Source organism: Loxodonta africana, chromosome Y, assembly GCF_030014295.1.
Source record: "Loxodonta africana isolate mLoxAfr1 chromosome Y, mLoxAfr1.hap2, whole genome shotgun sequence".
In the NCBI taxonomy this organism is placed as follows: domain Eukaryota; kingdom Metazoa; phylum Chordata; class Mammalia; order Proboscidea; family Elephantidae; genus Loxodonta; species Loxodonta africana.
The window spans coordinates 22,984,062-22,997,996 of record NC_087370.1 but is presented as its reverse complement, the minus strand read 5'-3'; the positions used below and the strand labels follow the sequence as shown (position 1 = coordinate 22,997,996).

Here is a 13,935-nt window from a genome sequence, read left to right as displayed (position 1 = left end):
TAAATACAATCACCAAAAATAGGGTACTTCATTTTCTACGTTTTTTTTTACAAAGCCTGCATAATCTTTCAAATCAATTGATAATCATCTCTTTATCTTCTGATAACAACAACAATGTTAAGAATAATCACCTGATGTGATTTTCATTTATGTTGTAAATCCTACCTCTATGATGGTAATGAGGCAGTTATCTTAATGAGGCAGGACTCAGTCTGCTAGATTAGGTTGTATCTTGAGTCATTCTCTTTCGAAATATAAAAGAGAGAAGGGAGCAGAGAGGCATACATTGAGAATGAAGAACCAGGAGGAGAGACAGTCCTTTGGACCCAGGGTCCCTGCCCTGAGACCTCCTAGACCCAGGGGAGATCAATAACAAAGACCTTCCCCCAGAGCCAACAGAGAGATCTTCCCCCTGCAGCTGACACCCTGGATTTGGGACTTCAACCTCTTAGACCATGAGAGAATAAATTTGTTAAAGCTGTCCACTTGTGGTATTTCTGTTATAGCAACACGAGATAAGACAAACAGTCAACAGATTGCGCCATCCTTATACCTATGTATGTACACACATACGTATTTACATACTTTTGTGTGTGTGCGGCATTTTTAAAAATATTTTTGGTGAAAGTACACATCAATTTCTATATATATTTTGGAAACCGTGGTGCTGTAGTGGTTAAGAGCTACAGCTGCTGACCAAAAGGTCGGCAGTTCAAATTCTTGAAGCGCACCTTGGAAACCTTATGGGGCAGTTCTACTTTGTCCTGTAGGGTCACTATGAGTTGGAATCCACTCAACGGCTATGGATTTGGTTTGGTTTTATATTGTTCAGTGACATCAGTTATGTTCTTCACAATATATCAGCATTCTCATCATTTCCATTTTGGTTGTTATGTTTCCATTAATCTAGGTTCACTGTCCCTCCTTGCCTTCTAATCTTTGGTCTAGGGTAAATGTTTACCATTTGGTTTCATCTAGACGATTATCTTGAGGGCAGTACTCACGAGTGATTATTTTATGGGCCAATTTGTCATTTGCCTGAAAGGTGACCTCTGGGAGTGCTTTGAATTCCATGTGTAAAGAGTATCTCAGGGCAGTAGTCTCAGGGATTCATCTAGTCTCTAGTGGTCCAGTAAGTCTGGTCTTTTTTTAAAATTTGAGTTTCGTTCTATAGTTTTCTGTCATTCAGTGTGGGTCCAGCTATTGCATCCCTGGTCAGAACAGTCAGTACCTAGTTATCTAGTGCTGCTATAACAGAAATACCTCAAATGGATGGCTTTAACAAAGAGACATTTTATTTCCTCACAGTAAAGTAGGCTAGAAATTCAAATTAAGGGTGTCAGTTCCAAGGGAAGGCTTTCTCTCTCTGTCGGCTCTGGAGGAAGGTCCTTGTCATCTATCTGTCTTCCTTTTGTTTGGGAGGTTCTCAGTGCAGGAGCCTCAGGTCCAAAGGATGAGCTCTCTTTCTGGCACTACTTTCTTGGTGGTATGAGGTTCCATTGTTTCTGTTCGTGTCTCTCTGTTACATCCCAGAAGAAACCAGCTCAAGAGTCAGTCCAATCCTGTAGATTGATTCCTGTCTTGTCAACCCAACTGCAGCCCATTACCCCTCATTAAAATCATAGAGGCAGGATTTACGACACATAGGAAAATCACATACGATGACAAAAGAGTGGATAATCACACAATACTGGGAATCATGGCCCAGCCAAATTTGATACACACATTTTAGGGGGACACAATTCAATGCATGACAGTAGTGGTAGCTGGACACCATCTAGTTCTTCTGGTCTAAAGGTGGAGAAGCTTCTGCAGGGCTCCCATGCATTTGTTCCCCAAGCTGTAGATGATGGAGTTCATGGGACCAACCAGAGTGTTCAGGACCGAGGCAAATGGCCTGCCTAAGCGGCATATGTGGATGTAGAACTGACATAGACACCCAGGCAGGCTCTATAGGACAGGGAGTCTACTGAGAGTTGAGACCCACAGGTGGAAAATGCTTTATACCTTCTGATATGGATTAAATTGGATTCCCCCCCCCCCCGCCCAACCACCATCACCACCAAATATGTGTCATAAATCCTAACCCCTATACCTGTGGATACAATCCCACTCGGGAGTGCGTTTTCTTTGTAACATTAGTGAGTCAGTATTTGTGTGTGGCGTATCTTAAGTCAGTCTCTTTTGAGATATAAAAATATCTATTGAGCAAGCAAGCAGAGATGGGGGAAGATAGATGGCCACACCACATCAAGATCACCAAGGATCCGAAATCAGAAGCTGAGAAGAGACGAGGACTTCCCTCCAGAGTCCACAGAGAACGAAAGCCTTCCCTAGAGCTGCTGCCATCAATTTGGACTTCTTGCTTCCTAAACTGTGGGAAAATAAATTTGTGTTTGTTAAAGCCACCTATTTGTGGTATTTCTGTTACAGCAACATTAGATAAATAAGACAGAATTTGGTACCAGAGGGTGGAATGTGTTCTAAAATATACCTAAAATGTGGGGAGTATTTTTTTTAATTCGGTAATGGGTGCAGGCCGGAAGAGTTTTAAGGTGCCTAATGCTGAAAGCCTAGATTGCCTCGAAGAGACCGTTGGTAGAAGTATTGACCTCAAAGGCAATTCTGCTGAGGGCTCAGAAGGTAGTGAGGAGAGCCAGAGAAAAGGTCTGTAACGTATTAGAGAATACATACGAGGCCATCAACAGACTGTTGCTAGACATGTAAACATTAAGTATGCTTCCGGAGAGACTTTAAAAGGAAATTATGAGCATGTGACTGGACAGTGTAGGTGGGGTGATGCTTTTTATGCAGTTGCAAAGAGCCTGTCTGAATTATGGCCAAATGTTTGATGGAAGGCAGAACTTAATAAGTGATGTAGTTGGATATATGGCTGAGGAGATTTTTTAAGCAAGATCTTAAAGGGACCACATGGTTTCTTCTTGCTGCTTACAGTAAAAAGTGAGAGGAAATAGATGGACTTAAAAATGAATTGTGAAAATTGAAAACAATTTAAAGCTTTGGAAAATTGTCTTTACATGCTAAGGACTTCTACGCTGAAACTCCAACCAATGTCGCAGTAACTCAATCTTTTGTTAAAGAGATTAAGCATGTGACTGATGGATCTAACCAAATACCACAGCAGAAAACCCATCACTTTAGACTGAAGGGGGCTGAGACAGGACTAAAAGAAGGATAGCTGTCTGCGTCTTGGAATTCTACAGTCAGGAGATAGGCCAAAAGAGGTACATCTGTTGTCCTTGAAGTAAAGAAAAACACCATCCCTGGAGCAGCTCAGAGACAAGCACAACTGTTGGTAGGAACACTAGAAGCAGGGTTGACTCGGTTTCAAAGGGTGGAGCCATGGCCTCCTAGATTTCAAAGACTAGATCTCTACTAACTCAGGTCTGGAAGATGGGGCTGGCATTCAGGTATGCCCAGAGGATCGGAGTGCTGCTGAAAGGTGAGGGGGCAGCTGGTGTTGGCTGGCGTCAAAGGGGTGAGATCACCACTCAGATGAACTAGCAGAATGGGGCTGCCTAAAGTCAAGTGGAATCGTTGCCATCCCAGTGGGTTTGGAAGGCAGGCCTGAAACCCAGGGTCAAGGGATCACCACCCCGAATTCAGAGACCATGGCTGAAAACCAGAGTTTGTCGGGTGGAGCTAATGCCCAGATGACCTCAGAGAACAAAGGGTTATTTTCAACCCTTGAGAACGAATGAAATTTGTTCTGCTGGATTTTGGACTTGCTTTGTGCCCATTTTCCCTTCTTTTCCTCCCATTTCTCCATTTGTAATGAAAATGTCTACCTTGTGCCTGTTCTATCATAGTACTTTGGAATTAGATAATTTGTATTCTAAATTTCACAGAGTCACAGAAGAAAAACAGTGTTCCCTGAGGATGGAATACTCATAAAGTTCCAGCCATATTTGATCTAGATGACTCAGAAGGGGAGTTGGTTTAGTACTTTTGGAATGGTGTGATGCAGCCAATGTATTATGCATGTAGCATGGACATGAATTTGGGGGGGCAAATGTTTGGGGGTGGAATGTTACGGATTGAATTGTGCCCCTGCAAAATATGTGTTGGAGCCCAGGTAGTACGATGGCGAACAGCTCAGTCTGCTAACCAAAAAGGTCGGCAGTTCAAATCCACTAGGCACTCCTTGGAAACCCTATGGGGCAGTTATACTCTGTCAGGTAGGGTCACTATGAGTTGGAATTGACTCAGTGGTGACGAGTTTGGTTTTTTTTTAACATATGTGTTGTAAATCTTAACCCCTATCCTTGTGTTTAAAATCCCATTAGGGAATAGGTTTTCTTTTATCCTTGAGAGTTCATTGTCTAGGTTGGTGTCTGGCTGATGCTGTCTTATGTGCTAGTTTTAGGTTGTCTGATTTCTCCCGCTGTTCTGGAATACTGATCACATGCATATTTTTGCTTTTGATTGTATCCCATATTGTTCTCACAGTTACTTCATTTTTGTTTTTTCCTCTGATTTTTCTTCAAACTGGTATCCAAAGATTTGTCTTTAATTTTGCTGATCCTGTCTTCTGTTGTTTCATATTTGTCCTAAAACCTTCTATTGCCCTGTCCATTTCTGAAATCTTGCTGTTTGTCTTTTCATTTCTAATTGCTGTTTTTGAATGATTGTTATTTATTTTGACATTTTGTTCCTGTATTATTTTCCCAATCTCTTCCATTGTTTTGTCTGTGTTTTCCATGATTTTGCCCCCCCCCCAAAAATAAAATTACAAAAATACAAGCCAAAAAAAAAATTTTAAACGTGCTGAATGGGCCTGCTGGTGGGGGCAGGGCAGACCCCAGCATCAGTGGCCCATTGGAAAGTGTTGGATGCCACACAGAGGGAAGAAGGATCTGGGATGGGAAAGCTGTATCTCTGGTTACCAGGTGTTCTGTCTCCTGTTGGGAGCTCTGTGAAGTTGCCTTCCCATACTCCCTGAGTTCTTTGGTGGCTGGACCGACCAGTGGAGTGATAGAGCGAAACGCCTTTGTGCAGGAGGCTTCCTGGTGGAGTGGGGTGCTTCTGGGCACTTATTGGTGGAGCTAGGCTTGCCAACCCACATTGCAGAGAGCTGACCGCCTTCCAGCCAAAGTTTACTGATGGAGTGGGGTGGGTGTTGTCTGATCCATCAAACTATAGAGTTGGGTGTGCACAGCAGCACTCAATCAAGTTGTTTTTGTTGTTAGGTGCTGTTGAGTTGGTTCCAGCTCATTGCGACCCTATGTACAATAGAAAGAAACACTGCTTGGTCTTGTGATATCTTCATAATCATTGTTATGTTTGAGCCCACTGTTCCAGCCACTGTGTCAATCCATCTCACTGAGGGTCTTCCTCTTTTTTGCTGACCCTCTACTGTACCAAGCATGACGTCTACTCCAGGTACTGGTCCCTTCTGATAACATATCCAAAGTATGTGAGACTAAGTCTCACCACCTTTGCTCCTAATGAGCATTCTGGCTGTACTTCTTCCAAGACAGATTTGCTTGTTCTTCTGGCAGTCCATGGTATATTTAGTATTCTTCATCAGCACCATAATTGAGAGGAATCAATTCTTTTTTGGTCTTCCTTATTCATTTTCAAGCTTTCACAATCATATGAGGTGACTAAAAACACCATGGCTTGAGTCAAGTGCACCTTAGTCTTCAAGGTGACATCTTTGCTTTTCAACTTTTTGAAGAGGTCTCTTGCAGCAGATTTGCCCAATGCAATGCCTCATTTGATTTCTTGACTACCGCTTCCGTGAGTGTTGATTGTGGATCCAAGTAAAATGAAATCCTTGACAACTTCAGTCTTTTTTCCATTTATCGTGATGTTGCTTATTGGTCTGCTTGTGAGGATTTTTGTTTTCTTTATGTTGAGGTGTAATCTATACTGCAGGCTGTGGTCTTTGCTCTTGCTCAGTAAGTGCTTCAAGTCCTCTTCACTTTCAGCAAGAAAGGTTGTGTCATGTGCATAATGCAGGTTGTTAATGAGTCTTCCTCCAATCCTGATGCTGCATTTTCCTTCATATAGTTCAGCTTCTTGAATTATTTGTTTAGCATACAGACTGAATAAGTATAATGAAAGGATACAACCCTGATGCATACCTTTCCTGACTTTAAACCATATACTATTCACTCGTTCTGTTTGAATGACTGCCTTCTGATCTATGTACAGGTTCCTCATGAGCAGAATTAAGTGTTCTTGAATTCTCATTCTTTGCAAAATTATCTGTAATTTGTTATGATGCACACAGTCGAATGCCTTTGCATAATCAATAAAACACAGGTAAAAGATTTTCTGGTATTCTCTGCTTTCAGCCAGGATCCATCTGACATCAATGGTGATATCCCTGGGTCCATGTTTTCTTCTGAATCCATCTTGAATTTCTGGCAGTTCTTGAAAATTTTCTCCCAGTCTGTGGGTTGTCTTTTCACTTTGTTGATAAAGTTGTTTGAAGAACAATAGTAGTTAAAGTATTTAATTTTTATGAGGTTCTATTTATCAATTTTGCATTTTGCTGCTCATGATTTTTTTTTTAACAACAGCTTAATATATTTTAATAAAAATAGTTCCCCCGGGAAATATAATTTTTTTAATTGTGCTTTAAGTGAAAGTTTACAAGTCAGTCCCCCATACAAAAATTTATATACACCTTGCTATGTACTTCTAGTTGTTCTCCCTGTAATGAGACAGTACACTCCTTCTGCCCACCCTGTGTCCTCCATGTCCATTTAGCCAGCTTCTCTCCCCCTCTGCCTTCTCATCTCCCCTCCAGACAGGAGCTAAATATTCTCATGTGTCTGCTTGAGCCAAGAAGCCCACTCCTCACCAGTATCATTTTCTGCCTTATAGTCCAGTCCAATCCCTGTCTGAAGAGTTGGCTTTGGGAATGGTTCCTGTCTTGGGCTAATACAAGCTCTGGGGACCATGTCCTCCAGGGTCCTTCTAGTCTCAGTCAGACCATTAAGTCTGGTCTTTTTATGAGAATTTGAGGTCTGCATCCCTCTGCTCTCCTGCTCCATTAGGGAGCTGCTCGTGATTTTCTTGTCACATCTGATAATCCATGATTACAGACAGGTCCCAAAGCCTCACCCGTGTAACATAAAGGGCAGTTTGTATTCCCCGTGGGTTTTGTTTTTTTTTTTTAATTACAAAATTCCTTATTATAATAGAATTGTGAGCTTTCTCAGCCCTGGAGTATTATTCAAGATATAAAGTAAATAAGATCATGAATTAATATTGAATAAAAAAAAATTTTTTTAGAGGTATATATAATATTTTAATATTGTAAAAATAACTGCAAATATGAGTCAGCACAAAGCCAATTCCTATGTGGTGGAGGTCAAATTTACCGCAGATTTCTGCATTATCCAGCTGTTGAACCATGCCACCTTTCACACCTTTCACCTCTGACACCTGTCAACCTCCTACCTTCTTTGGGTTTGGCAGGCAATTCTGTGCTGTGTCACAGAACTTACGAACTGTATTTACAGTTAAGTGGTTTATTAAGGAAGGAACAGGGTACAACTCCGGAACAGGAGCACGAAGCATGCACTTCAAGTCTCACTTCTTCAGTGCAGGCCTCCTCTCAGCGCCCTCAAGGCAGGCTCCTTTTGGCCCTCTCAGGAGTGGCTCCTCTGAGTCCCTCAAGACAGACCCCTCTCGGCCCCCACAGGACGAGCTCCCCTTGACCCGGTCAGGACAGGCTCTCCTGAGCCATCTCAGGACAGGCTCCCCTCGGCCTCCTCAGGACGGCCTCTCCTCGACCCCCTAGGACGGCTCCTCTCTGCCCATTCAGAACAGGCTCCTCGGCGACCCCTCTAAAACCATTTACTTTGCACGTAACTTATTTAACAATTATGCCACTTTGACAAGGCAAATGCCAACTTTCTCTGCTCCCCAAGGGTATTTTTGATTACTAAAATCCGCGTTTGAGGTCCTATACGCCTTTAAGAAAACCCAGGCGTTTCTCCGTGGAGGAAGTAACCCAGGTTTTCTAAGTAGAGGAACTAAGGACAACGACGGGCCGATCCCAAACACAGGGGGAACCACTTAACTCCACGGTGTCCGCTTACAACGCTCGGCGTTCCCACACGGAATCCCTCTCCTGAGCACCAAGGGTCCCGAAAACCGGAAGCGGGAGTGTGCACTCTTGTTCGGTGTCCGTCCCGCTCCGGTGTGAGGTCGGTGTGGCCCACCTGGTCCGCCGTGGGGTGAGCGCAGGTCGTGTCCCGGGTCTGAGGGCGCCGCCCCAGCTCCCCGCGCCCTCCTGGTCCCTCTGCTCCCAGAGCCTCGGGCCTCCCTGGAGCCGGGGAGCCGCCGCCGCTTGTCCGCTTGTTTCCTGCGCGCCCCCGGCCCCGCGGCAGCCGCTGCTTCGTGGAGGCCGCGGAGGTGGGACCTGCGTCTGTCGGTGCGTGGACAGGTGAGGTGGTGGGAGCCGCGCACACCTGTGGTGCTCAGGGAGCGGGGCGACATGCAGGGTCCCGGGTCTCCTCGGCGCCGGGGTCGCTCCCTGTGTGTGTCGGTGCGTGGACAGGTGAGGTGGTGGGAGCCGCGCACACCTGTGGTGCTCAGGGAGCGGGGCGACATGCAGGGTCCCGGGTCTCCTCGGCGCCGGGGTCGCTCCCTGTGTGTGTCGGTGCGTGGACAGGTGAGGTGGTGGGAGCCGCGCACACCTGTGCTGCTCAGGGAGCGGGGAGACATGCAGGGGCCTCAGAAACCTGGAATAAAACCACCTAAGCCGAGAGTTAGACTGGGCCACACTTTACGACATCGTGTGCCATCGGCCCTAAGACACACACACACACCCACGCACGCAGAACCATGCACACACACAGACATACACACACGCACATGCGTGCAAATAAGATTTCCGGTGCATTTCAGCCTTTGCACTAGATATTTCTTATGATTAGAGGAAAAGTTTCCTAACCATAGCAATGACGTATTTCTTATAATTCAGGTCTCACTTGAAGTGTCACCTCCTCAGAGCGCCCTGTCCTCCCCTCCTCCCCTCAGTTACTCCCACTCATGTCTGTGTGTGAATATCATTGTGGTTTTCAGAGGGAGGTAAATCCGATTCAGTTGACATTACCTTTCATCATACCTTCAAGCGAATTGAGCTGAATGTTACCTCTGGTTTTCCCGGCTGTATTTCCCTATGTGACAGCCTTCAAGCAAACAAAAAGCTGTCAAGCTCTGCCTTGTACTGATGGCAGCTTTTGCACCCTCTCTGCTGTGTTGGTCCCTTAGGGTTCAGGTGACTTCAGTAGAGCAATTAAAACTTATTAAAACTAAAAGTTCAGTTCCTTAGTTGTACTAATCATGTGTTCAGTGCTAAGTTGCCGCATGGCCTAGAGCCGACCATTTGGGACTGTGCAGAAACAGAACATGGCTGTCTTCACAGAAAGTTCCGTTAAATGATGTTGATCAAGAGTATACGACTAGTGATTATCTCTGTGTAAATCCCTGAGCCAGCAGAGAACCCGGTATCATCCAGTCCTTGATGAAAGTCAGAGATGATTGAAGCAGGGAAACAAAGTGGGGACGGGGATGGGGTCTGTGAGACAGATTGGAGCAGGCAATGGCAGCAGGCCGTTTAGAACCACGCTGACTACTCTGGGCTTTTTGAAGGCCTCTGACAAGCATTGAGCAGTTCCTTGAAATAGATTTTGGAAGTGACGACCGCGATTGAATGACATCAGGCAGGAGCTTGTTATGAACGAGTTAGGGAAGACTGTGAGGAGGCCTAGATTCGGAGATGGGTTGTGGGTCAGGAAGTAGTGCAGTGATGTAATGTAGGTGTGGATGGCTCACAGGGCCTCCGTTGATGGAGTGCTCATTTCTTGAGTTTCAGGCTATAGATCAGTGGATGCTTCTCATAGTTGAATGTCAATATGGGAACCTCCGGATCTTCTGAAAATGTGGATTTTGAGTCAGCAGTTTTAGGGTGGGGCTCAGATTCTCATACTGAACAAGCTCTTAGTTTATCCTGGAAATAATAGTTTAGAAATAAGGATGTGAATTAAAATTAGAAAGTGGTATTAGAGAAAATGGAGCCCTGGTGACACAGGACACTCGGCTGCTAACCAAAAGGTGGGCAGTTCAAATCCACCAGCTGCTCCTTGGAAACCCTGTGGGCACGGTTCTACTTTGTCCTGTAGCGTTGCTGTGAGTTGAAATGGACTGGATGCCAGTGAGTTATTAGAGAAAATAATAAAAGAAAAGGCTTAAATGGGAGACACTGGTGTAAACCTCACACGTAATAGAGAACAGTGACGTGGACACCAAGAATTAAAGGCAGCCAACTTAGAGCGACAGCAGGGTAGAAAGAAGTGAGAACTGGGGCAGGAGATGGCTCCATAGAGAAAACTTAATGATCTTCTGATATATTTGTTGATTGTTTTATTACAAGATTGAAAGACAATCCTCCCAGATTTCTCAAAAGTTAAGGGTCTGGTGCTGTCATGGTTTGAGAATGAAAGGGAAAAAATACAGAAAGGGAAGAAAGAAATGCTAATTGCAAAAGCGACAGGAAAACTTCTCATCACACGTTGCAATGCTGTGAATGAAACGTTTTTGATAGAATGCAATAGAAGGGTTTTAACTGCACATAATTAAAAATGAATGACCTACAGTGAGTTCATTGAGAAAACTTGAAAAATATGTTCTGCTGACAATTCACCCACATTAATATCAAATAAGATGCATGTACTGATCTATAAGAGACTGTTACGTAGGTGAACCAGTAACTTCAGCATTGTATGCCTGAGTCCCTGCAGGAAATCAGATTCAAGTTTTGCAGCCTGGCCAGGCCTGGTTGCTCCTCATGCTCTGGGAGAGGTAAATTCCTCCATCTGTGATCTTGTTGCAGAAAGGAGAGGCCTGTGGAGCTGCCTGAAGAATGCAGGTGTGTGCTGTGGGGGCTGGAGCCTGCTCTGCCTTCAGTGTAAAGGCCCTCAGGGTGGAGCATTGCCCTGAGCCTGGGAGGAGACCAAAGGCCTGTCACTCCCTGCTTCCTCCACACTGTTTCCTTCTATTTCAGGTCTCAGGCGTGCTGCAGGGAGAACTAGTCCAGTCCAGTCAGCTGGGAACTTCAGGCGTCCGTCTTGCACATCCGACAGTCACAGGGAAGGATTTCAACTGCTCCGACTGGTGTGTGGACCAAACATTATTAATCTGCCTCCAGACTGCCCAGTGCTCTGCTTCCACTCCCGTCCCTCTTCCTGAAGTGGCTTCTTGGGCTCAGAGATGACATTCCCTTAGACTTTCAGAAACTGGAAAAGGACATGGTGAGTTCTACGGAGAACTGGGTTGTCTGTACCGTAAGTGGGTGAGGCTGGATCTGAACTGTTGGGGGAGCAGCTGTGTGCTGCAGGACTATGGTTCCTCAATGAAGAAAAAAGGTGGCAGAGGAGGCCAAGGGACTGAGGCCTAGGAGGCACCCTGAGGCCCTGCTCCACTGTCACTGGGCCCTTTCTCTATACACATATGGCTTTTCAGGATTTAGATGTCTGGGGTCACCTTCCTTATGTGACTCTCAGAGCTGACACTGTGGGGTGTTAACGTCCCTACCCTGGGCCTTGGTGCTCTCTTTTGAATGACAGAATCTTCTGACCAGAAGCTGAAGTTGGAGTAGCTCTGGCTGTGGAGGCTGATCCCCAGCCCTCCAGAGCCATCCTTGTTCCATGTCTTTTAAGGATTGTCTGCCCAGGCACTGAGGCATTGGGGTTTTGAAAGGGTTAAGAGTTGCATGAGTTTCCTCCCTACTCAGAAGTGTAAAATTGCTCAACATTTCTCTCAGAATAAAAACCAGATTCTTTTCAGTTGCCAGCAAGTTCCCCATAACATGATAGGCCTACTGATCCCGGTCACCTCTCCAGATTACTCTTTCTTTCCTGCATCTTATTCTTCCCCAGTCACGCTAGCTTTTGACTGTTCCTAAAACATACAAGACACTGTCCCACTTTCTGGCCTGTTCTGTGGCTTTTTCCCCTTTATGGAAAAATGTCTTCTCAGACAGCCCCTGGATAATTCCTTCATAGTGCTCATGTCTTAGCTCAGGTGTTTCTTTTCAGGGATTGTCAGCACTGCCAGCACTCTGAATCACGCTTTACTTTTCAATTTTCCACTGAACTCATCACCTTTCCATTTATAGGTGATGTAATATAATATCATGGATCGCTGAGTCTCCAACCCTTAGAGTAGGGAAATCTTTGAGTTTTTCAATTGTATATCCCAATTACAAAGAAGACTGTCTTATATGTTTTAGCTTATCTGATTTTGTTTATTCATTTTTGTTTTCTAATAAATAGATTTTCTTTTTAGAGGAGTTTTAGGTTTATAGAAGAATTGAGTGGAAAGTACAGAGTTCCCATAGTAGACCCCTGTTTCCTCTTGTCCTCCACTTCAGTTTTCTCTACTATAGCATCTTGTATTGTTGTAGTTAGGTGCTGTCAGGTCGGTTCTGACTCATAGTGACCCTGTGTACGACAGAATGAAACACTGCCCAGTCCTGCGTCATTCTTACAATCATTGTTATGCTTGAGCCCATTGTTGCAGCCACTGTGTCAGTCCGTCTCGTTGAGGGTCTTCCTCTTTTTCGCTGACCCTCTGCTTTACCAAGCATGAGGTCCTTCTCCAGGGACTGATCCCTCCTGACAACATGTCCAAAGTATGTGAGATGCAGTCTCACCATCCTTGCTTCTAAGGAGCATTCTGTTTGTACTTCTTCCAAGACAGGCTCGTTCGTTTGTTTGGCAGTCCGTGGTATATTCAATATTCTTTGCCAGCACCACAATTCAAAGGCATCAATTCTTCCTCGGTCTTCCTTAATCATTGTCCAGCTTTCGCATTCATGTGAGGTGACTGAAAATACCATGGCGTGGGGTCAGGCGCACCTTAGTCTTCAAGGTGACACCTTTGCTTTTTAACACCTTAAAGAGGTCTTTTGCAGCAGATTTGCTCCATGCAATGTGTCATTTGACTTTTTTTTTAAGCAAAAATAAAGTTTTATTTGGCATATATTCAAAAGGGCTATAGTTGGAAGCAAACAAGTTTATTTCTTGACTGATGCTTCCATGGGTGTTTATTGTGGATTCAAACAAAATGAAATTCTCGATAACTTCGATCTGGTATTAATGTGCTAAATTCGTTAATTTATCAAGCAATATTGTTACATTTTAATCAACAAAAACCTATAGTTTACATTAGGGTACATTCTTTGTGTTACACACTTTATAGTATTTGACAGATGCGTAGTGTCATGTTTCCACCACTGCGATATAAAATAGTTGCCCTTCCCTAGAAACCTCTCATGGGCCACTTCCTCATCCCTTCCTCCTCCTTGAATCCTGGCAACTACTGGGTCCTTTTACTTTACATACTTTTCCCTTTTCCAGAGTGTTACAAAGTTGAAACATTATGTAGCTTTTTTAGAGTGGTATCTTTTACTTAGCAATATTCATTTAAGGTTCCGCCATGTCTTCACATGACTTTTGATAGCCCATTTCTTTTTATTGCTGAGTAATGTTTCAGTACATGGACGCACCACCGTTGCTTATCCGTTCACCTATTGAAGGACCTCTTGGTGGCCTCCAGTTTTTGGCCATTATGAATAAAGCTGTGAGGAATACATACGTGTGGGTTTTTGTGTGGACATAGGTTATCAGCTCATATGGGAAAACATCAAGGAGTGGAGTTGCAGGGTCCTATGGTAAGAGCATGTTCAGATTTGTAAGGGGCTGGTAAACTAGGTGGACCATGTTGCATTCCCATCAGCGGTGGCTGGAGACTTTCTGTTATTCCACATCCTGGTGTTTTCCTTGGAGTGCAGGGGTTTGTTTTTAATTGTAAGGAAGTCCAGTTTATCCATTTTATTCTGTCACGGGTTGTGCTTTTAGTGTCATATCTAAAAAATCGTCACGAAAC

The 13,935-nt window shown here is 44.4% G+C and overlaps 1 protein-coding gene across 5 annotated transcripts in view; it reads left to right on the top strand.

Annotated features, from left to right (window-relative positions):
• Positions 1–7,781: 7,781 nt before the first annotated feature.
• Positions 7,782–13,935, top strand: part of LOC135227241 (zinc finger protein 345-like) — a 68,893-nt gene continuing 62,739 nt past the window's right edge. For 2 of the 5 annotated variants that reach the window (XR_010319860.1, XM_064278797.1), the window contains exons 1-2: positions 7,784–8,428; positions 11,051–11,297. Coding sequence is in view for 4 of the 5 variants with exons in the window: in XM_064278797.1 (XP_064134867.1) it covers positions 11,295–11,297 (3 nt within the window). In the remaining variant the exon portion in view is untranslated. Of the gene's footprint in view, positions 8,429–11,050; positions 11,298–13,935 lie in introns of all 5 variants that reach the window. The other 3 variants (XM_064278796.1, XM_064278795.1, XM_064278794.1) reach the window with 3 other exon arrangements.